Genomic DNA, 24199 nt, shown 5'->3' on the forward strand with positions numbered 1-24199 from the left:
TGGCAGTGCTCCCGTAATATGTGCTTGTGTCACAATAGGAGATGGTGTTGTCTAGCTTACAAAAACAATTGATACAGCAGAATACTTAAAAGTAGCAGCAGTAAAAGCTATAACAAACTGAACAAATATTCAAGAGTCAAGTATATATCTTTGTCATTGACAATGCAGCAAGTGCAGCAAAGGTGAGAAGATACATAGAGATAAGGAAAAGAACCTGAAACTTGCAACATATGGGTGCAGTGCTCATTTGATGCATCTTTTAGCCAAAGACTTAAGTATAACTCCACAAATAAAGGAAAACGTTACTGAAATTGAAAAATAATTCCATAACCACCACTTTGCTTCAGTTTCACTGAAAAGAGCAGGAGGATCCATCATACATCCCCCAAGATGTATGACAGAATTCATTAGTTGACCTATTTATTAAGAATTGGCCTACTCTGATGACAATTTGTGATGAAAATCATAACAAAATAGATGGAACTATCACAGACAAAGTAGTCAAAACTTTAGCTTAAAGCCCACCCCAACTTCTAGTACAGTACTGATCTGTGTGACATACAAGCTGAAGTCCAGCTGTGGAACCTGAACCCACGATTTCGTGGCCCAGAAAGGAGAGAGTAACCAAAATGAGCAACATGGACACTGCTTAGATGACAGGACTTATTTTCTTGCTGGAAGTGAATGCCACCTCCAACTCCTTTCACAAAGAAAAATGTTGCTGTATATAGAAAACATCTTAAATTCTACCCATAAAAGTGAGAACACGGATAATACACTAGAGCTTTTTGCTTGAACATCATGGGCTGAAAATGAAGACAAGACTCTTTGTTAGAGCCCCCAGAAGGCAGGATGGGAGGAAGACAAGTAAGGTAAGTTCTATCCCACTGTTTGGTAATGTAGATTTTTCAAATTTCAAAGCAACCAGTGACAACCGCCACAGTAAAATACATGATCTTGGTATCTTACCACAACTTATTAATCTCCATATCTGGGAACAAAGTATGTTACAAACAAGGCCCTGTGTTTTCTGAGATTCCACAGCCAGTGAAATCCATCCTCCTATCGCCACTGCAGAACTTGCTTATAGGCTTTTAAAAAAATCTTTTCTAGCCTTTTGGATTGTTGAGATAACCCTCCGAATGACTTAGTTTAGTGACTTCCTCAGCCTACAAACAGCTTGAAGCGATAGGACTGAGGTCTGAGCTGCTTCCATTGAGCTCAGTATGATGTTAATTCTGAAATTTAATGAATGAACTGTTGCAATGAACTGTTTTGCAAAGAATAGTAACAGAAAAATCTAAGTGATGTACCTATCCACCATTGCTGAATACAGTGGTGGACACTGGGACACTACTATGCATGGTAATTGGAGGGCCTTGCCACAGTATTGAGGTTCTGTATGATGCAAAATGTTCTGAATCTTAATTGTAAGCATGATGCATGCAGAGACAAGACACCAGAGAGCGAGCGTGAGCGCGTGCACACACAACCCCTACCCCGGTCTCCTTTTCCACTCTGGATAAGTTTCTCCCAACTGTTCTTGTTGTCTTCATTCACCCACTCCCAGTTTCCTGCATGTCATCAAGATTAAATGGCCTCTAATTTGGATCTGCAAGGCACCTTCTTTTCTAAAAGCTCTCCAGTATTCATTTGTTCTGTTAAGCATTCCAGCAATCACGAACACACCTCCTCTGGGTGGTACAGACTTGTCCCTTCGGTGTAAGTGCTTCAGGACAACAAATCATTTGTTAGACATGCATTACTTATTGTACAGGATCAGATACAGATAGTATTATGTAAAATAGTGTAACGATAATAATGGGAGGAGAAAGGAGAAAAACAATCTCAGCACTGAGTTCAGTAAACTCTTAATCAAGACATTCTGTACATCCTAATGGAAATTCTAGACAGTTTTAAAATATGTTCAATACTTTTCCATTTCTCTATGCAGGGTAGATTAAAAACAATAAAAATCATTTTTTAAATTTAAATTAAAAACAGGTTTATTTAAAAACAAATTTAAATTTAAATTAGGACAACCTATATTAAGGCCTAAACTTACTCAATCTATTAAAATAATTTTAATTAATTTGAAAAATACTAAGCAGTGCATATTTGTTGCTGAGTTATAAAGAAAGTCAAACCACTGAACTGGTGGAAGTCGCTGGCTAAGTAACTGCAATCAGAGTTTGTTGAAGCACTAAACTTCCTTTTGAAAGCAGTAGCCTCATCTGCAGATGCAGAGAAAATATTTTCTTCATTTAGATAATTCAACTAGTTTGGTTCAATGACTAGTTCAGTCAAAATTAAGGAATCATAGAGTTGAAAAAGCAGGAAAACTTGTTTTCCCTCTTCCAATGTATTAATAAAAGCTAGGTGGAAAGAAGAGATCTAGTTCGAAAAATCTCAAAGGACACAGCGATTAGAAGCAATCTGTTCATTTCACCAACTACAGATAATACTGATTTATTAAAGAAAGTTAATTTTAAATGCAAAACATGCTTTGATAAAATTTTTATCCTTATCAGAAAGCTTCGTTAAAGAAAACTAAAACTTTAAAATGTTTTTTGTATATTTAAGCGAATTTGAATTTCCATCCAAACAGAGCTTCATACAAATAAGCAAAAATTAATCTAGTAAATAAGAAATACATGATTTACCATTTTCTAAAATAATAAAATTGTACAAATTCAGATTCTGAATAAATGTATGATAACTTATATAATTGCTTAAATAAATGTCTATAGATATAGTGAACCTTCCTGGTTAGTTTAAAAAAAAAAAAAAACCCAAACCCCACACCTACCAAATTTAGTGCAAAGACTATATTTATTTGCAAGTCAACACTGAATCAGAAGAGTAGACCTGGAAGGGACCTCGAGAAGTCATCTAGTCTACTCCCCTGCACTCAAGGCAGCACCAATAATTAGACCATAACTTGACAGGCGTTTGTCTAACCTGTTCTTAAAAACTGCCAATGACAGAGATTCCACAACCTCCCTAGGCAATTTGTTCCAGTGTTTAACTACCCTGACACTTAGGAAGTTTTTCCTAATGTACAACTCAAACCTCCCTTGCTGCAATTTAAACCCATTGCTTCTTGTCCTATTCTCAGAGGTTAATTAGAACAATTTTTTACTCTCATAGGTCATGTTTTCTAGACCTTTAATCATTTTTGTTGCTCTCCTTGCGGACAAATTGGAGAAAGTCAAATCTTTTCAGAAATGTGATATCCAGAACTGGACACAATACTCGAGCTGAGGCCTTATCAGCACAGAGTAGAGTGGAAGAATTACTTCTCCTGTGTCGCTTAAAACACTCCTGCTGATGCATCCCAGAATGATGTTTACTTTTTTTGCAACGGTGTTACACTGTTGACTCATATTTACCTATCGATGCACTATAACGCCCCAGATCCTTTTCTGCAGTACTCCTTCCTAAGCAGTCATTTTCCTTTTTCTATGCATGCAACTGATTGTTCCTTCTTAAGTGGAGTACTTTGTATTTGTCCTTATTGAATTTCATTCTATTTACATCACACCATTTATCCAATTTGTCCAGATCATTTTGAATTTCAATCGTATCCTCCAAAGCACTTGCATTCCCTCCAAGCTTGGGAACATCTGCAAACTTTATAAGTGTATTCTCTATGTCATTATCCAAACCATTTAAGAAGACATTGAACAGAACCGGACCCCACTCAATATGCTCTTCCAGCTTGACTGTGAACCACTGATAACTACTCTTTGGGAATGGTTTTCCAGCCAGTTATGCACCCACCTTATAGTAGCTCCATATAGGCTAATTTTCCCTAGTTTGTTTATGAGAAAGTCATGAGACACAGTATCAAAAGCCTTACTAAAGTCAGGATAATACCACATCTACCACTTCCTCCTCAGTAACAAGGCTTGTTACCCTGTCAGTGGTTACCAAACAATAAAAGTCAACCGTTCTCTAGGAAAATAACTAAAATCTATAAGCGCAAAAAACAATTTAAATCAAGGTTTCCTGCTTGCTGATCTAAATCATGAATAAACTGGATGAAATTATTTTTTTTCCAATCAATGCACCTGGTTCTATGCGTATGCCTACACTGCAATGTAAGCCTGTGCTTTAGCCTGGGTTTAAGCCTAAGCCCCCCCTCCCCTTGCATCTACACTATAATCGTGCTAACCCAGGGCTCAGAACTAGGGTCCCAGGACCCTGCAGGGCTGGAGGGTGCGAGCTCAAGTTAAGGTGGGACCCAGGATATGAGCCCTATTGCTTTGCAGCATAGACGCCACACTGCTTGACTCGGGTCCCGGGAGTCGGCTGGAAGTATCCCACAATTCCATGGAATAACTTCCTTAATCCTCTATCTCAACAATCTGGAATCCAGATTGAAAATGGAAGCCATCCTGCTCTGTAAACGGCTCAGGTCAGCGTTAACCCAGTCTCTTCTGATCACCGATCTGCAAGCACACTATCAGTGAGCCTCCTGGGTTTGCAATGGAGAGAGAACCATCAAACCTTGTGCAAAGCCAGCTGCTTCCTGGCAATGTGCAGAGAGGGGAGTAAAGTTTTCCCACAGTGCGCTACCACCCCAGAGCTAGAGCAGCCACATTTCTGGGGGTGGGGGAAGCTAGGGATGCTGGGATATGGTTACTTTGACTTGGGTCTGCACACTGCAGTGTGGATGCCAGAGCTCTAGGTTCAAACCTGGGTTAGAAAAGTCTTAACGTAGGGTTAAAATACAATGTAAACACTCAAGCCCAGGGTTCCCTAACACAGGGCAGCTGACTCAATTCCACTAATCCTGGGCATTCAAGTTTGATTCCTAAACCTGGTCTCACTCTCCATATTGAACGTATGCAGTGTAGTTGTAGCCATGTTGGTCCCAGAATATCCAGACACACTATACAGGTCTGGAAATGCACTCTCCATTCTCCGATTCCCCAAAGGGGTTTAATACTCTTTAAGACTTAACGGATGTTCATTAAGCATGTTTAGAAGTATTTTCCAATTGATTGTTAGCCTATCAGTTCTTCCCACCTTCCCAGCGTGATGATAAAGGTAGTTCAACAAGGGGTAGTCACACACCAAACTCCCAAGTTCAAAGTTCTGCCATTTTTTTGTTTTTTAAAAAGTTCCTGAAGGATACATAAGCTACTGAAAGGAATTTGCTCAAATTTTTAAAGACAATTCCCCTGTAAACTGAAAATTTCAACCAAAAAGCTGAATTTTTTTTAGAACATTTAGTGTGTGAAAACAAGGTTTGTTACAAAAATATTTCAACTTCCATAACTGAGAGTCTGACTAGTAACCATAGTAAAAACTTTGCACTTAGCTTTTGTCTATGTGGGGAAGCTCTTACAAAATAAGTTAAGGTGTGAACTGAAAGCACCACAGCTATTTCACTAACTCCCTGCGTGGATAATCCCTTAGATAAAAGACCACAAACTATTTCCCGAATGTTAGTGAAGCCTCATAATACCCCTGTTGAAGTATTATTCCCATTTGACAGATAAGGAAAATGAAGTAACAAGTGAAAAGTAGCCCAAAGTTATGTAGCAATTCAGTAACAGAGTCTTATGATACTAGCCCTTGTACATAACTTAGGTACATGACAAATGGAGGATACTCAAAAACAAACACTGAACTCTAGCCAGAAATCAGCTGAGCAATTACTGGACTTTGTTATATTTTGCCTCAAGTATAGTTACATATTATCTTTGATTACGGAGGTGGAGGGGGAGGGAGGAGGAGACAACGACTTTTGCTCAGCACAAATTTCAGCATCTGCTCCCATTTTGTCAGTTGTAAAGCAAGTGAAATCGTCCCCTTAATTTCTTCTGTATATTAACTTAATGCCAAAATCCTCCTGTATATTAGTAGAATATTATGTTAAACAATTTAAATGCTAAGAGTATCTGGAAACTCAGTTACAGTTTCCACATAAATCCCTACTTCATATACACATAAATATAGTATTGTACTTTGTTACTGCATATGCTAAGTTTTCTGCATTAATTATGTGTGACATATGAAGAAGCTAAGGCTGTTGCTAGAACAACAACTTTGGACTTCCTGAATTTTGCAGTTAGAGACTGATCCGCAACCCATTTGAATTTATGGCCTACTGACTTCAATGGAATTTAGATCCGGTCCTACATTGTCATCCATAACACTGCAACAACATAGGACTGTTAGTGCAAACACCACCACCACTCTGAATTTCCTCATTAGAAGAATTATAATGTTTTGTACAATTCAGAAAATATACAAAGAGGGCTTCCTAACAAGAGAGAAGATAGGAACTAGTATGTACAAATATCTGAATTATATTCCATATATAAAATACTAAATACTCTTATTCATTTATGTTCGAGTAATTCACTGGACCCCAAATACATCTATAACTCCAAGTCTGTACATTAAAGATCAAATGTATCCTGTTACACATGTAGCTGAGAACACTCCTTCAATTACTGTAAAAATAGTTTTATCAGCTGTTCCCAATATACAGTATTTACACTGCAAAAAATCATGAAAATTTGTTACCAAAGGGCACAAGATCTACTTGCCTATTTTTTCCATCAGAATAATTGAGAAGTGATAGTATTTTACTTCTCCAAAAAAAAAAAAAAAAAAAGACAAGTGAATTAGAGTTTGCCATACAGTATCCGTAATTTTCTAATCAACAATGAAATTGAATATACATAAAAAAAGATATATTCAGTGTTGAAAGAGCACTTCCAAAAGAATCACTTTCCAGAACAGCTATGTCAAGAGATTTAGAGTCCCCTGATGTATCTTGGGAACTACAACCATTTTTGATGGGACAGTGAATCTTAACGAATTTGGCCTATCTGTCCAATCCAGCATTTCCATGGATTTCAATAGGAGTTGGACTGAGCCTTTAGTGGGTACAATCAGATGCATACTTGTTTATTTAAATGATTACATCTCCAGGTACCCTCATGCCTTTGCACCTAGGTATCCAGCTTTGCAGTCACTATTTGAAGGAGTTAACTGAAAGTTAATTGATTTCTCAACTAAATTTCTTAAACTGTGTCAAAGGTGCTTAACCATATTCAGGGCTAAGTTCATGGCAAGTTAGACTCTGTCTAATTCAGTTTTCAAAGACTTTTTCCCCCCAACTTTGGTTAATGCAAAAAATATAAGAGATCAGCTAAACGAAAGGTCAGACTAATTCTTTGGGCTAAAGGGAAACATTTCAAACCCAAAGGTTGTTTTGTCTGAAAATTGTCTTAGAACCTCTTCAACAATGACAATACAATAGCTCTATTCAGGGGTGAAAGTAACTGAGGACACTTACCAGTACGCAGCCGGGGTGGCTCTGGCCCCCGGAAGGAGCGGGGCTGGGGGGGGTCAGCATCCCCCAGCCAGCCCTTCCAGGCTGCCTGGCCCGCGCTGCCCATGGCTCCTGTGTTGATTTATCGGGCCCGGGGCTCCGGACACCACTGCTGCAGTAGCAGCAGCGGTGTCTGGAGCCCTGGGCCCTTTTAAATCGCCAGTCCCAGGGCAGCTGCTCCCTTTGTTCCCCCCACCCACGTCGATGGCCAGGAGGGCAAAAGGGGCAGGGACGTTAAACTGCTGCAGGGTCCTTTGCTGCGGCAGTGTCTTAACATTGCTGCGCCCCCCCCGCATCGGCGGCCCCGCCAATGGTGGGGGGGGAAGGGGCAGCAACATTAAAGTGTTGCTCTGGCAGCACTTTAAGAACAGTCGTTTGCCGCAGCAGCACTTTGAGAATCCTTGCTGCTCCTTCCCCCGCCCCATCGGTGGCCCTGCTGGTATGGACCCTACCAGCACGGCCGCCGACAGGGGAGGCAGGGACAATAAAGCGCTGCCGTGGGTATGGGCCGGTGCGGGTTCTTACCGATACACAGTACCGGCCCATACCGGCTCACTTTCACCCCGGCTCTATTTAAAGTGAAGTAATCAGCTTCATAGAAGTACATTAAAGACAGTGGTCTCATTTACCCCATTAATTAAAACAGTCAAAATAGTTAATTCCTTATGGTTAATTTAGAATGACTAAGAGCCACATTTTCAGCTTAAGGGAAATTTTTACTATCTTTGGCACTACAGAAGATTTTATCATTGCTAGGTTTATAATAAAGCAGTCTGATGAAATGGACACTGTAGTCAATAGATTTGATCCCTAGAGAATTAGGGTTTGCGTCAAAGATCACTGAAGTCAAGACATGGGGGCTTTGGCTCAGGTTCTTAGTTTGCTTTACAAAACTGAAGGGAAAAAAAAAAGGATCTGATTTCATTGATGATGCAGAAGAATTTTCTTCTACAATCTGCTTTGCATCAGAGTCAGGTACCTTTTAAACCAGTAGATTTCATCAGGATCTGCAATCCCATACTCTCTTAGCTTCATCACCATCAGGGCACTCTTCCTGATGGCCATCTCATAGCGCTTGCTGCGGGAGAGGAAATTCAAATCCTCATGCTGGAAGTCTGGATCATTCAGAACTAAGGCTTCTGAAGGCACAATGGAAGAACAGAAAAGGAATTAAGGGTCAAGAGAGCAAGACAGTCATCCCATGAGGAAGGGTAAAACTATAAGGATTGTTATGCCCAGCCCTGAAATACTAAAATCTGAAGCAAGTTCAGGTGCATTTGCTAGTCAAAATACTTCTTGCCGTGGATCATTTTCACATTAAGTGTATGTTCAAGCACCTTTTAGTCAGTAATTCACTGGTATGGCACCACTGGGCACAAAGGTACTCATATGGTTCCCATTATTATAGTACTGAGTGCCTTCCAATCTTTAGTGTATCTAGCCTTGTAACACCCCTGTTAGGTAGAGACGTGCTACATTAGCCACATTTTACAAGTGGGGAACTGAGGCACAGAGAGGCTAAATATCTTGCTCAAGCTCACGCATGAAGTCTGTGGCAGAACAAGGAAACAAACCCATGCCTAAGCTAGTGCCCTAACCACTGGACTATCCTTTCCCACAGTCCCATATGGGGCCCCTAGGTATAAGGCGGGGGACGGGAAGCAATATCAAGCACATACTTATGAGAGCCCTCCCTTATCTAGGGACAGAAGCTGGAGAATTTCCCCATATGTGGTGTCCAACTTACCCGGCGGGGAGAAGGGCAATACTACCGACCCGCCAGTTGAGCTCCCCGGGATAGCACACACACAGGAATGGGAGCTGCCCAGGATCCAGCGGGGGTCTCAGAGTGGGCACAGGGGAAGCACCCCAACGTGAGGAGGGGGGGGTCCCCTCAGAGCCCGTGGGCGAGGGGCTCCGTCCCGTGAGGAGGAGGAGGGGGGGGGTCCCCTCAGAGCCCGTGGGCGAGGGGCTCCGTCCCGTGAGGAGGAGGAGGAGGGGGGGTCCCCTCAGAGCCCGTGGGCGAGGGGCTCCGTCCCGTGAGGAGGAGGAGGAGGGGGGGTCCCCTCAGAGCCCGTGGCGGGCTCAGGCTCTCACCGATCTCCCTGCGGCGCCGGGTCCGCTCGGCGCCCCCATCCAGAATGTGGGTGAGGAGCTCGGGGTTGAAGGAGGCCGAGTCACGCTCCTTGCGCAGATCCTTATTCATGGCGATGGCGGCGGCGACTCCCCGACCCCCCCTCCCCGGTCTCGCACAGCGTGACTGAGCAGCAACGCCGACAACTGCCGGCCAGCAGCGAGCCGCGCTCCCGCCCCCGCCCACTAGCGTGCGACATGGGAGGGCGGCGACCCGGAGAGAAAGCGATTGGCGCGCGGCTCCGTCACTCACCCCAGACAAGCCACTTCCCCCTCCGCCCTGCGTCAGGCGCGCGCATGCGCATGGGCCTGTGTTGGGGCTCGGTGGCTGCGTTGCAGCCCAGCGCTTTGCAGGGGGCGGGGCCGGGGTTCATTCCCTGGCGCCGCCACCGTCAGGGGTGTGATCTGCCCCAGCGGTTCCTGCCCCCGGGCGCAAGCTGCAAAGGGGGAGTGGGCGCTGGCCAAGTAGCCAGTCAGGGGGTGCTAAATGTGTGCCAGGCCTGGGCCCCGGCCCTGGGTTTGCTGTGTGAGTTATGAAAGTAAAAAACATTGCTTGAGCTGCGGCACCTCTTTCATTACAAATTAAGGACTGGAACTGGGGGCCCACGCCTAGGAGGTGACAACCCTTGAGGGGAACACTACAGATCCGGGAAAGGTTGAGGCGGGGAGCCACTGTGCTCAGGAGGGGGAAGATCAACAGGTTAAGAGGCTGTGTCTTAAAACACAAGGGGAAAAAACCAGACCCTAAATCTGATCATCTACATTGTGAAGGAACTAGCTGCCATGGCAGGAATGGATAGCAGTGACAAATAGACACAAGTGACGTACAGAGCTACAGCCTGATCAGATTGCTGGATATACCTCCAAAAGGCCCCTGAGGTTCTTGTGTTTTTGAACTTTGGTATCAGTTGCATAATGTGTCATGCAACTTTTTGTTGTTGTTGAAATCACAATCAGTCCCACACTGCATATAAAACGGGTGGAACTAAATGCAGTGCAACAAGTAACTATTTCAGGGCTCTGTGATGCAGTTCCTGCAGTCAGGTTAATTAATTGCAAAGAACAGTGACAATTTAGCAGGGCATTAGCTGTGCAATGACAGCAGGATACTACTGGAGATCCCATGCACACCTTGAGAGGCACAGCAGTAAATCAAAACAGAAACAGAAACATGCAGGGCTTTATTGCACCACAGCTATAGCATTCTATTATTAATTGCACATTTGTTATTTAAGATATTGCAAATAGGTCTGGGCGCTATTATGCTAGGCACTGCAATGCAGTTACAAAACCAAATAAACTAATTTGATCGAAAGCATTCTTAAGCTGATTTAAGAGTGTTCACACCAAAAACTGCATCGATTTAACTAAATCAATTTTCAAACTAAATTAGATAAATGGGCATTCAAACTGACCATAAATTAGTCCACTGCCAGTAGCATCACAGCTGGAAATATAATCCAGGTGGCGTTCCCAGACCCCTGCCCTATCCACCAAACTGGTACCTCTCCACGAAGATTATTTCACAATTTAATTTTAAAATCAACACAAATAAAATATATCTGGTGAAACGGACGAAGTGCAGCCCATTAGCTTCATAACATCGTATAGGTACTAAACATAAATTACTAGCCTAGATTTCTCCATTTTAGATGCATATCTAGTCTCCTACCTTCAGGAACTGTGATTGCCCCCTGTCTTATGCACCTGTGTAATAAAATTTTCAGAAATATGTGGGAAGGAGCCAGTAACTGTTAAAACTTTGGGTTGCAACATATCATTGGCACAAAGCAGAGGGAGTAATTAAGGGAGACAGATGAAGTGAGCTGTAGCTTACGAAAGCTCATGCTCAAATAAATTGGTTAGTCTCTAAGGTGCCACAAGTACTCCTTTTCTTTTTGCGAATACAGACTAACAGGGCTGTTACTCTGAAACCAGTCTTTAAATAGCTGCGAGAACCCGCTCCTACGCACATTCACTGGCATAAGCTCCTCTGCAGGGCTTTGCAGCTGCCACCAGCAAGGGAAGACTGGGCTAAGCTCTTTCTTCTAATCATGTGGCCAGGCGCCTGACCACGTGGGAAGCCAGGGGGAGGAGATTTAGTGCAGAGCTCTCCCTAGCTTCCAAGTTCCTGGTGTCTGTGTGTAAGCAAACGTCCCAGGGAGAGAGGTAAGGGACAGTTAGGGTGACCAGATCGCAAAGAGTGAAATATCAGGACACATTGGGTGAGTGGGGAGGGGAAGGGGGAGTGGGGAGGGGAAGAGGAAGAGACAGACACAGGTGCACAGCCCCGACCGGAGCCAGAGGCACACTGGTCCGCCTGGCCCTGTGCTACCAACGTGCCCCTTCCTGTTGGAAGTGGGCCCATGCTGTGCCACACAGCTCCCCTGCCCAGCGCCCCCTGGATCCACTATGTCCAGAGCCCCCCTACAACCCTTCCACCACAAATTCAGAGTGCTGTGCGCACACACACACCCTGCCCAGCGCCCCCTGCCCACAGCCCCACCACAGCTGCCCAGCACCCCACACAGAACCCCCCCTTTCTAGTTTCCCAGTACACACAGATTTCCCCTTCCGCCCTCCCAGTGCCCTTCCCCACAGCCCCACCACCACAACTAAACAATGCCCCACACAGACCCCCAGTGCCCTGACACACACAAACCTCCCCCACTGCCCAGCACCCCCCACACACCTCCCTGACACTCACCATCACACCCTGCCACCTTCCCTGGCCGTACTCACCAGCCCTGTTGGGAGGTCTCTGGATCCTAGGGTCAGAGCGGCGAGGGGAGGCTCCAGACTCTCCACGTGCTGCGCCCGCCACAAGCACGAGCTCCGGGAAAAGCACCAATGGAAGCTGCTGGAGCCGCGGAGCGGGGCTTGTAGGTGCCAGCAGCATGCAGGACCCCTCCCCCCCAAAGTCAGAGGGACCTGCCAGGGGGCGAGGAGGGGAGTCCCAGTGGTGCTTACCTGGGATGGCTTCAGTCCTGGGAAGCATCTGGCAGGCAGGTCCCTCTGGCTCCGAGGGTCACGGGTCGGGGGGGTTCTCTGCCTGCTGCCACTGCCTGCAAGCCCCACCCCTGCAGCACGCAGCAGAGACCCCCTCGCCACCTCTGTGCCTGGGCTGCACTGCAGGCTCCTGCCGGCGGGCGGGTGCCAGGAGCTGCCCCAGGAAGAAGCGGTGAGCGGCGCCGGTGGCAGCCTGCGATTCTTCTCCACCAGACGGTCCCGATATCGGGACAAAGTGTGTCCCGTCCAATGTAAGGTCGGGACGCGGGACAAGTCCCCTAAAATCAGGACTGTCCCGATAATATTGGGATGTCTGGTCACCCGAGGGACAGTGCATTGTATGACCTCTCCCCCAAGGGTCCCAAGAGAATGAAGGACGGTCAAAAAACCCACAGAGCAAGCCCCAAAGACCCTGAAAGAGAAATCGGAGGCAAAAAGGTGGGGGATAGGGTGCCCCATACCCCAGCTGTGAGCTAAGGGGAACCCTGTGGAAGGAAACAGACACGTGACACAAAATGTGAGAGAAGCAGCCCTGCCAGGTTGCATGGTGAGTTAAGCTCCCCTTAGCATAAGTGACTGAGCCCCAGGAGGTAAATGGCTAATGCTCTATAGCCCTGAGCATGAGGTGGTCACCAGGTTTTGGGGAGGAGAGACACTGTTCCTGTAGTGTCTGAGCACAAACCCCTTGATCCCACTATACACCCTCTCCTGAACTCTTTCCAGCTGTCCTTTCCCTCACTGACTTCCCCCATACCCTCCAGTTCCCCCCTTCACATTCTCCTCCTTCCATCTCTCACTCTTTGCTTCCCTCCTCCCCCAGTCAATTGCTGCTGCTTAGGGCTGCCAACTTTCTAATTGCACAAAACTGAACACCCTGGCCCCACACCTGCCCAGTCCCTTCTGTAAGGCCCTGCCCGCCCCACTCACTTCAGCCCTCCTCCCTCATTTTCACTGGGCTGGGGCAGGGCATTGGAGTGTGGGAGGGGGTGAGGGCTCCAGCTGAGGGTGCAGGCTCCAGGGTGGGGCCAGAAATGAGGTGTTCAGGGTGCAGGAGGGGGCTCTGGGCGGGGGCAGGGATGTGGGAGGGGGTGAGGGGTTTGGGGTGGAGAAGGGGGCTCCGGGCTGGGGCAGGGATACAGGAGGGGGTGAGGGCTCCATCTGGGGGTGTGGGCTCTGTGGTTGGGCTGGGGATGAGGGGTTTGGAGTTCAGGAGGGGGCTTAGGGCTGGGGTAGGGGGTTGGGGTGTGGGCTCTGGGAGGGAGTTTGAGTGCAAGGGGGGGTTCTGACCTTGGGCAGGGGATCAGGATGATGGAAGGGGATCGGGAAAGGGATTGGGGCCCAGTCTCTGGCCAGTGCTTACCTCAGGTGGCTCCCGGTCGGCGGCACAGCGGGGCTAAGGCAGGCTCCCAGCCTGCCCTGGCTCCGTACTGCTCCAGGAAGTGGCCGGCGTGTCCCGCCCCTAGGCAGAGGAGCCAAGCGGTTCTGCACGGTGCCTGCAGGTGCAGCCACCCCCTCCACAGCTCCCATTGGTCACAGTTCCCGGCCAATGGGAGCTGTGGAGCCGGTGTTGGGGGCGGTGGCAGCATGCCTGATCACCCCTGTGTGTAGGGCCCAGATATGCCGGCTGCTTCTGGGAGAGCGTGGAGCCAGGGGAGGCAGGGAGCCTGCCTTAGCCCTGCTGCGCCGCCGACTGGACTTTTAATAGCCCGGTCGGTGGTGCTGACCAGAGCTGCCAGGGTCCCTTTTTGACTGGACGTTCCGGTTGAAAACCGTACGCCTGGCAACCCTAATGCTGCTTCCCGCTCTCCAAATCAGTTTGTGCCTCTCTGCCAAAATTCGTTAGTGCTGCCCTGTAGCCTTTTCAATGGATCCAGCTGCCGCAATCTTTGTCTCCTCACCAAGGCCTAGAGGGGCTGCGTGGGATGCAGAGACCTTATGTACCCTTCAGGCCTGGGGAGAAGAAGCTGATCGGGAATGGGGTGGGGTGATGGAATCTTTGCTCCCTTTTTCTCCTGGCTATGAGGAGCTTCACTCCTGCTTCCCACTGTCTCCTGGGGAAGGAGCTCCTGTGCACAACAGGCTGGCGTACTGCGGGGGCCCTGCCAGCAGGAGGTGTGGGTGTGCAAAGTGTGGCATGGGGGAAACTTTGGACAGGGGTATGTTTTAGTCTCTAAGCAAGAGGTGGTGACTCAGGGTGTTGGGGGAGGTCCTGTGAGCTACTTTGAGAGCATCACTGATTTATTTTGACAGCGGGCTTCTGGTTCTCCACTTGGCTGATGATGACACCCTTAAATGGCTGGCACATTGCACATACGCCACTGAGGGCATCAGGAAGTGTAGTTTGAAAGGAGAAATTACTACTCCGTGTGCTCGGCTCCTGGGATCTAGTGAAGCCAACTAGTGAGCTTCCATTGATTTTGGACTAGGCCTGTAGGGAGAGATCTTTTCGTATGAAAGCCCTTAAAATGGAGTTAAGGAGCCTAACTCCCATATACATATACAGAAGCAGCAGGAGATTGCTGATCTCACAAATGTTCCAGAAGTTCTTGCCACTTTTTGACAGAGTCTGTCACAGGAGGAAAGAAGGTCGTATGGCTGCAGAACAAGACCGAGAGTTCAGACTCCTGTGTTCGGTTTCTAGGATAAAAATACCTACCACTTATCTGCTGTATAAACATGGGCAGGTCCTTTACCTCTCTCATTTACACATGGGGAAATTGAGGTTAAATATTTTTGTCCCTAGAGTGGTGTTGGGAGACTCTTAATTAATGTTTGCAAAAGACTTTGAGATCCCTTTATGGAAGGCAACATTAGTGTAAAGTATTATTATAGCTGAGGTGATACAGGCTCCACCCAGGAAGGTGGCTTTACAATGAAACTTTATTTCCTATAGTAAACCCTAAATAGCCTGATCCAAACATGCCAGAGGTGAGAATAGTAAGGTGCGATTTTCCTGTCTGCTACTTCTGAATCAAGTTTTCTGTAACATGACAGTGAGAGCTACTAAATTTCTCAAGGAAAGTGCATGAAGCCCATTTGATTCAATACAGAGGTAAATGTACAACAGGGAACAATCTTGACCAGGACTCCTTCATTTGTAGAACCTATAGGTCAAATTCAGACTGGGTGTAGGTAGGTCTAACTCCATTTATTTTCTGTTTACTACTAAGTTAGAAAATTAGTCAGTACAGCCCTTCAGATTTCAGAATCAAGTTACACAGCCACAGTAGAAAACATTACTAATCACTGATTTTGAAAGGTGACTTTGTTTAGATTTTTGACAGAGTCTCTCAGGATAGGGCCTTACTCATGCCATTTGGTTATCAACTCTAGTGCTGCTAACTCAGAGGAAAAACCATCCACCGCTAGATCACAAAACAAATTTGGTAAGTTACTTACATGCCAAATCACCAAGGTCTTCTTCCCAATAGATCTACATTAGGCAACCCTTTTAGCCTATTTCCCAATGAATTATTTTCGTTGAAGGATGTGACTAACCCTTCTAACGACCTAAGATAATTGACTATGTTTGAGACAGACTGAGTGCAGTTCAGAAAGCTTGCACACTGTGTCTTATGTCTGTATACACCTAGAACTTGAAAGGCTGGGTGAAACCATTAACTGTGGTAGATATATGCACCGTGTTCTATAATCCCAGTTAACAAAAGTAACTTGTTCCGTTTTAAAACTATTCTGCAGCAATCTTGATTGGAACCTGTTACAAAAAAAAAGACACCCACACGTCTGTGATGGTCTTTAAAACACATACACAAGCACGTATGCTTTCTTACTAATAGGTACTTAGCTTCAGGATGTGGTCAACCGACTGATTTGGGTCATCACCCAAGAAAAAGTCTGTGTGTTACTTGTCAGATTCAGGGTAGATGCACCTGTTTTCACTCACTCTCAGGCTTTCAGCTCCCCTGGCAATCACCTCCGATGGGTGGAAACCCACGTCTCACTGCCTTCTGATCAGGGTACGTCCAAGCTGAACTGTACCCTGCCTTCACAGTGTTATTCCCAGAAAAGCCAGTCTGCTTAAACAGGCCTGCTTGGTTTCTCTTCAAAGATGTTTAACAGGCTTAATGACTACAGTTATAAGATGCCACACAAGATTTCCTATGCAAGCTTACTTTATTCTTAAGGTAAAAAGCACTACAGAGGAAACATTAAAACCAATAAAAGAACCTACACGCATGCTAATAAGCTTACTAGAGATCACCCCCCTGCTGTCTCCAACAAGTGACTAGTGACAACTGGCAAACAAGTCGTTCAGACTCCAATGGGGTCTCTTGTTGTCAAGTTCCTAACAGCCTCAGCTCAGAACTGGCACACTCGTGACATGTTTAGTCCACCTTTTGTATAGCTCAGGGGTCTTTGATCTCAGGAGCTGGTAAAATAGCAGACCATTAGCTTCTCTCCCCAGGTCATAGCTTCAGAAGAATGGATTTGAAGTGGGTCACTTGCATGCCCCTCACTGCCCAGGTATTTCCTAGGAAATCCTCTTTCTACGCACTGTCCCAAAAAGTCCTTTGACATTCCTAACATTTACATTAGTCAAGTCCCCAGAAAAGATACATACAATCCTACAACACCACAATTGCATTTTAAATAATACAATAGAACCAAAAGATATTCAACCTAATTCAATAATGTTTAATTCAGTAAAGTTTAGCTTAATTCCATAAGGTTTGTCCAGGATATAGTCAGTCTGTCACATTACTTATCACCAGATCTTATCACACACACACACCCAATATGGCTGGAAATGCCTGGAAAATAGAAAGACAGTTAGAAGTGCCTATCTGAGATAAGTACTTGATGTCAGAGAGCTTCCACATGGCTGGCCCAGGACCTCAGTCTTCTCCCTTCTCAGTGTCCTCAGCTTTCGGGAAGCTATGTGTTGAAGGAGACAGGCCTATTTTTGCTGTGTGGTCCACCTTGGTTCCTCTTGGAAGTATTGCCATGGACTAATCATTTGGTGACCCATCCTTCTGAAGTTTTGAAATATTAGCTCAAAGTGAGTCACGCTCTCTCACAACCCAGCCAGGGAACAAAATACGAGCTTTTGTGTTCTTGCAGCTGGAACTGGAATTTTTCCAGTCCCTTTGTGCAACGCATCTTGTCAGACCAGCTTGTGTAAGACAAGGTAACCAGAACTATTGGTACAGCCACCTTGGGACATACCTTGAACACTCTCTCTAAGTTGCTTTCCATCTGGGGTGCATACTTTTGGCCAGTTTTGCAGTTATGCTTGCTCAAGTTGCAGTTTCTCCGTCAACACTCTGCTAGCTGCTGAAAAGTCCAGTTTAAAGTTCATACAATTTATACAAAGACCTTCCATATTCTTTGATGCTCTTTAAGGTTGTTTTAGCAATCCATTACGCAGTGCAAAGTCACTTCAAGAACTGTGGTTCTCCAGCAGGCCAGAACAGCATATCCATCTTCTATTTCTGTTCTCCTTGTTTTAACAACAATGGTTGGACCTCAGCATGTATGGCTGAGCGGAGTCTGTGCATTATTAACCAAACAGTTACATTTTGGATTATTCCACTGGGTGATCAACCGTCCTGATAATTATAAACACACTGTTTGACTTGTTTCTTTTTATTTACTGCCTTTTTTTTTTTTAGCACAGGTGTATTTCACAACTTGATAGCATAAGCATGCTTATTTAGCCTTACTGCTTTACTTTATTACTTTAACTAAAATAAACCAATAGGAATTCAACCTCTTTCTTTCCCATGACACAAATCCTGTTCCTAAAGTTTACAGTATTTTGCCCAAAGCTGTATTACTTACAGTTGACTTCCTTTGTACTCGAGGACTGCCTGTTGTACCCATTTTAAATTAGAATCTTAGGATCCATCCGGTCCCCCATTTTACAGCTATACGTGGCACATCCTGTGCTATCAGGGTTTGATATTCTGCGATTGATTTTCAGTCCATTAGTTCACAGGGAAAAAGCGCAAGTCTCTTGAGCTTTGTGAAAGGCTGGAGCCACGCCGGGTTTCTGCAGACTATGGGGTAAATCTCGCTGTTAGACCTTGGGCTTTTCGTCTGTCAGCTCTCTGCTCTGTCTTTACTAAAAGGTTTTAATACTTGCCTGGGTATTAAATAGCACTAACTCAATTTTGGGGCCTTAGTTATTGTGGAGGTTACAGTGTTGTGTACACACTCTACCACAATCACCTCTGTGTAGGCTCTTCAGGACCCAAGGAATATTCAGAGAGGCAGTGTAATCTAGTGGTTTGATCTCAAGGCTGGGAGCAAGAAGCTCCCAAATCCTTTAATCCCAGCTTTTTTGCTCACCCACCGTGTGGCACATCTTATTCTCTCTGCGCTTCAATTTACCCCCATCTGTGAAATGGGGTAAGTCTGTTCCTGTCTCAGAGCTGTTGTGAGAATTAAAGTTTGTGTGGCACTTTAAAGATAGTACTTAGCGATTATTGTTAAATCTCTCAATCGAGAGAAAATCTATTTATACATAAGGCCTTAACGCATCCATTGGGTTTTTTGTAGGTACATTTTGTGGCCTATGAAGGTTGACTAACATCCCTTTAAATACCTGGCCAGAATTGTGTCGTCTTGTGGAACGTGCAAGATGCTGCCCAGTCCTGGTGTTTTTTATTTTCCTTGGGAGATTAACTCTGGATCAGTCGCAGATGGGGAGACACTGCGAACATTTGGCAGGTGAGAGCAGCTTTTTTCAGGCCAACACTACTTTCAACAGTGTCTCTATCACGTCTGTTTCTCCTTTTTTCTTCCTTGCAGCCTCCCAACTCACTTTTTAGGGTCCCTGATGCTGAGTTCACTGAATCGATTGTGTTTCAGGTTATACTGTTACGACACGGTCCAGTCTGAAGCCATCCTGACAGCCCTGCGCAGCTCAGTCCAGCACCAGGTCTGTGTTTGCACCAAGTTTGTGGAACCATTCCAAGCCCAGCTTGGATCCCTGTATGTGGCTCTGGGAGAGACTGAGCAGAGGGATGGTAAGTGCCTCTTTGTTTTCTCCTTATGTGAAAGGAGGAGCTGTCTGTTTGTCTGTGGCGGGGTGGAGAAAGGAAAAAACCATGCACCGGTTAGGCCTCTGGCCTCCTTTGCTCTCCATCTCCACCCAAAGCAACTGTTGTATTAGGTGAAGAAAATCATTCAAACTCATTGTGAGACACAGCATGTTTTATGGTTAGAACAGATTCTATTCCCAACTCTGCCACTGACTTCCTGTGTGACCTTGGGCAAATCACGCCACCGCCCCATGCCTCGGTTTCCCCATGTAGAATATCCTTATCCACCTTCATAAAGTACTTTGAGATTGGCGTGTGAAAGATGCTATAGAAATGCCAAATATTATTACTTTTGTGGTTATGATAAAGGACATTTCCTCTCTATAAGATAGCCTTATCTCTGAACCCTATGATTGCTGCTCTTTGATCGTGCTATGCAGTTAATCAGTTGGTTACAGGAAAACTGGTATACTCGGTGGAGGCTTGGGATGGCCAAGTGCAGCTCAGTGTGTTTGTGTTTCAAAGGCTTAGGAAGTGGCAACATTAGAAGACACATTTGATCTTGGAGTGATATCATTTCACTCATTTAAAGCATAGGTGTTAAAACCAACGAGTGTATTTTAAAATGAATGTTTTAGCTGAAATGAATTGCGGTGAACTCATGTTATAGGGAGGAAGGTTGGTTTTAAAGTACAGGACTGAAAGTCAGGAGATCTGGGTTCTATTTCTGACTCTGTCATTGACTCATTATGTGACCTTGGGAAAGTCGTGCCCCGCTGTTAGCCGACGGCCAAGGATGTTTGGTGAGGTGCCAGCTATGCCCGTTTATACCATCCGTGACTTTAACCGCTAGGACGCACTGTCCCTTCGCGGCGGGCAGCCCGGGCTAGGCTGACGGATGCCCCAAGGTCCTAACCACCCGTGACTTTAACTGCTAGAGCTCAGAGCTCCTTCGCAGCGGGCAGTCAATACTGACTGACAGGTGCCCCAATGGCAGCACTAAGAGCCTCTCCACACCCGTGACTTTAACTGCTAGAGCTCAGAGCTCCTTCGCAGCGGGCAGCCAGGATTGACTGACAGGTGCCCCAAGAGTTTGCCCCGTGGAGGCGGCACAACTCAACGCTAGGCTCTTAGTACTCTCACCTAATGGCCAGACTTTAGAGCCAAAACGGCTGAGGTTCTTTAATTGTGTTGGCTGCTTTACAGTAAACCAGAGAAAACAAGTCAGGCTTATGTATAAATGGTTACCAAAATTTATTAAGCTCGATTCTAATCATGTGGTTACAAAATTGCTAGTGCCTACTTATTTAAATGTAGAGATGTTACACACACAAACAAGTTACAAAACTGAAGCCACAATCCCAAAGAAAGAAAACAAAGTATAGAGCTCTATTTCAAAATATGTGTACACTAAAGGTAGGAGATCAGGTGTGGGTGCTTCTTACCCTCCTTGCATCTCTCGATTCCAGCGGTGCCAAGCCAGGATCGGTCACTCAATTCCGCGGAAAGACGAATAAGGGACAAGGCGTAGGGACCCTCTTAGCTGCAGAAGCCTTGGGAGGCTGTCACTTATCTGACCAGCAGATAGATAGTGAAAAGCACTCAAAAATCATGGTGCTGTAGGTCCCCTACTTATACCTCTGTACTCCTTTATTCTCTTTCTCCTTTCTTATGCCAAATTGAGGCTGGTCTGTCTGGGTGACACCAGCTTTCGCAAGAGTAGTTTACACTTGCAAGGGAGAGAAACAATAAGTTTCGACTACTGGACATTTCTTTTATCAGGGTAAATATTTTCCCACCTAGGATGTTGGTGTGTGTGCATCACGCTATTTAGTAGGGACTAAGAGCCATGTCTGTCACAGGGCCTCTGCCTGCTGTGAGCTTAATCGTGTATCTGTTCCCAGAGGCACATTGTAGCAGCACACCTGTGCTTTCACAGCTTCAAGGGCTGTGCTGGAATATATGTTAAGTGCCCTGTTCCAGCTTCCTCCTGTGTTTCCAGCAATGCTGGTCTGAGAGGGGGGGGCTGGCTGTCTGGCTACACCCGCCCCGTGCCTCAGTTTGCCCACCTGTAAAATGAGGAGGATAATTATTAGGCTAACAGTGTTGTTGTGAGGACTGATTAGCATATAAAGTGCTTAGAGATCCTCTGAGGAAAAGTGCCACAGAGACAAATTAATATTTTCTGTCCTCATCATTTGGGATTCACATAGCTCCACAAACAAGACCCAATGCTTGTGCATTGAGCAGCCAACACAGTGAGCAAGGTGCAGTTTCCACACAGCTAAAGCAGCAGGGATGTGTATCTGCACATGTACCCTAGGGAAATTAAGGATAAGTCCACACACACACACCCCATCTTTCTATCCCAACTCTAAATTTTCAATAATTTTCAATAAATTTTCAATAGCCTGTAATTGCCTTTCCTTGTCTGTATTTTGTATTTTGCAAACACATTTAACTCACTATATTGCAACAAGCTGTTTACCTTGAGCCACAGCTTAGAAATCTTTGTGTCTCTTCTCCTTCCCTCAGAGCATCACAAATACATCCTCACTCCAAGGCATGGAATGTGAGGAGTTAAAGCAATCCGACAAGCTCGGTGATGAAGGGCAGCATATATAATTTGCTCTGGTGCCCTGAGGATCATTTCATTTGCATTATAAGATGTAAAAAGCAAATCTTGGCTTGGCTTTACGACTGCCAAGTGAAGCTGAGCGGCTTTGTCCCAGGCAACACCTTGTAATCATAATGATCAATGATTGGAATTCTTAATTAGTTTGAGACTTGTTACAGACATGCTTTCTAACACCGTGCCCTTCTGGATTGCCTTCCAGCTGACTGTCTCCAAGCACAGGCTAAACATGAATGATTTCAGTCTCACAGCACCACAGGGAATTGTTCCCATTTTGCGGGTGAGGCAATGAAACGGGACTAAGACCAGAAAGTCACGCAGCTAGTCAGCGACAGGGCTAGTTTCAGAACGCAGGACTCCTGGCCTGCCACAGCTCCTGCTCTATGGAACAATCTCCCCCTAACTCTCTGCTTCAGTCGCTCTCCGCCTATTTTTGAAGTTCAGCTGAAGGCCTTATTCTCTCCTGCCTCTCTCTCAATTTCTCTTTCAAGTCATAGTATGTATCAGTGGGGGTTCAGTCTTTGCAAAAGATGCTATGTAACACTTCTCCTCTTGAGAAGCTGCATTTGTTATTTTATATTTGCAGGTGAGGGGCCTGTGCTGAAGGCTCGGGTGCTGACGTGCGTGGAAGGGATGAATCTGCCCTTGCTGGAGCAGGCAATACAGGAACAGCGGCGATATTTCCAAGAGAGACAGAGGCGGGTGGAGAGCAGTGCCTCCTAGCCTTGCTGGAGGAAGGTGTTGCTGGACTGAGTCCAGGTCTCAAATGCATCACCTGCCTTCCGTCCTTCTCTGCACCCCGCTGATCTTTTGCTGTTTAGGCACCATGAGCCCCAGTCCGGTTCCGAGGTTGCTGTCCCTTTCCACAGTGTTTCAGGTTTTGGATGTTCTCCAAACGTGCATTTGCCTTAGGTGTTTTCAGGGGCTCATTTTTATCACTCGTTTCTGTCCCGTCACATCGATGGGGATGAACTAAGAGCCTGTGAAAGTCGGGGATACCAGTGGTTTAAGTGGGTTTGCCCTCACACCTCTGTCAATAAACCTTAGACCTAACCTGAAATACCCTCCACTATTCCAGTCCTGGGCCCCACGCAGCTCTGCCAGTGCCCCTCAGTCCTGACCCTTACAAACTCCCATGGTTCCAGTGCTTAAGCCTGTCTGGAAAAGAGGCTGGGAAGCACGCTGAATTGAATGCAACTTTAAGAAAATGTGCCCAGAGGACAAGACCAAATCCTCATCCCTCAAGAGCTGAGTCAGGATTTGAACCCAGGTTTCTAGAAACAAGAAAATGGCACACCCGTTTATTACACTAGTTGGTGCATCTTTGCAGTTAAAGTCAATATCGCAGACTGAGACAAGCATGGACAGTGTCTGTTGACGTCAGTAGGAGTTGGGTGCGTGTGTTTGAGGAAGGAATTTGACCCAATGAATTCTGAAATATAAAATCATGGTGCCCCGCAGATGGAAGTTAGTCATTTGTTTCCCTCTCCTGCTCTCATCCTGTAAGGGAAAGTCCAATCTTGGGGGTGCTTTCCTTTAAGCAAACCTAAATTGTCTCTGGTTTATTATTGTATTGCACATGTTCTTTGACTGAAGTGTTCATAAATAAAGGAGATGAAAAGAGCATGCAGCCTGGTTCTGTTAGTGATTAAAAACTACATTCTTGTTAAGGGGTGTCAGGGTTCCCTCCCCACTCTGAACTCTAGGGTACAGATGTGGGGTCCCGCATGAAAGACCCCCTTAGCTTATTCTTACCAGCTTAGGTTAAAAACTTCCCCAAGGTACAAACTTTGCCTTGGCCTTGAACAGTATGCTGCCACCACCAAGTGCTTTAACAAAGAACAGGGAAAGGACCACTTGGAGTCCTATTCCCCCAAAATATCCCCCCAAGCCCTACACCCCCTTCCCTGGGGAAGGCTTGATAATAATATCCTCACCAATTGGTACAGGTGAACACAGACCCAAACCCTTGGATATTAAGAACAATGAAAAATCAATCAGGTTCTTAAAAGAACAATTTTATTTAAAGAAAAGGTAAAAGAATCACCTCTATAAAAT

The 24199-nt window shown here is 45.6% G+C and overlaps 2 protein-coding genes across 6 annotated transcripts in view; one reads left to right on the forward strand and one right to left on the reverse strand.

The window, feature by feature from the left end:
• The window catches only part of ACOX1 (acyl-CoA oxidase 1), a 31909-nt gene extending 22287 nt beyond the window's left edge, over positions 1–9622 (reverse strand). For 2 of the 3 annotated variants that reach the window (XM_084647228.1, XM_084647229.1), the window contains exons 1-2: positions 9455–9622; positions 8337–8496 (exon numbers count right to left, since the gene is read on the reverse strand). In XM_084647228.1, the coding sequence (XP_084503354.1) occupies positions 8337–8496; positions 9455–9563 (269 nt within the window). In that variant the 5' untranslated portion in view covers positions 9564–9622. The remainder of the gene's footprint in view (positions 1–8336; positions 8497–9454) is intronic. The other variant, XM_084647230.1, reaches the window with a different exon arrangement.
• Positions 9623–11577: 1955 nt separating this feature from the next.
• On the forward strand, positions 11578–23765 carry TEN1 (TEN1 subunit of CST complex). 3 transcript variants are annotated; one of them, XM_084648607.1, is made up of 4 exons: positions 11578–11715; positions 19022–19192; positions 19334–19491; positions 22728–23765. In XM_084648607.1, the coding sequence occupies exons 2-4, from the start codon at positions 19104–19106 to the stop codon at positions 22862–22864; spliced, it is 384 nt and encodes a 127-aa protein (XP_084504733.1). In that variant the 5' UTR covers positions 11578–11715; positions 19022–19103; the 3' UTR covers positions 22865–23765. The 3 variants fall into 3 exon arrangements, with proteins under 3 accessions (XP_084504733.1, XP_084504732.1, XP_084504734.1); XM_084648606.1 differs by having other exon boundaries at positions 11584–11659; XM_084648608.1 differs by lacking the exon at positions 11578–11715 and adding an exon at positions 12841–13046.
• Positions 23766–24199: the final 434 nt, after the last annotated feature.

The sequence above is a fragment of the Lepidochelys olivacea genome, assembly GCF_965140295.1.
Source record: "Lepidochelys olivacea isolate rLepOli2 genome assembly, chromosome: 14".
NCBI lineage: Eukaryota > Metazoa > Chordata > Testudines > Cheloniidae > Lepidochelys > Lepidochelys olivacea.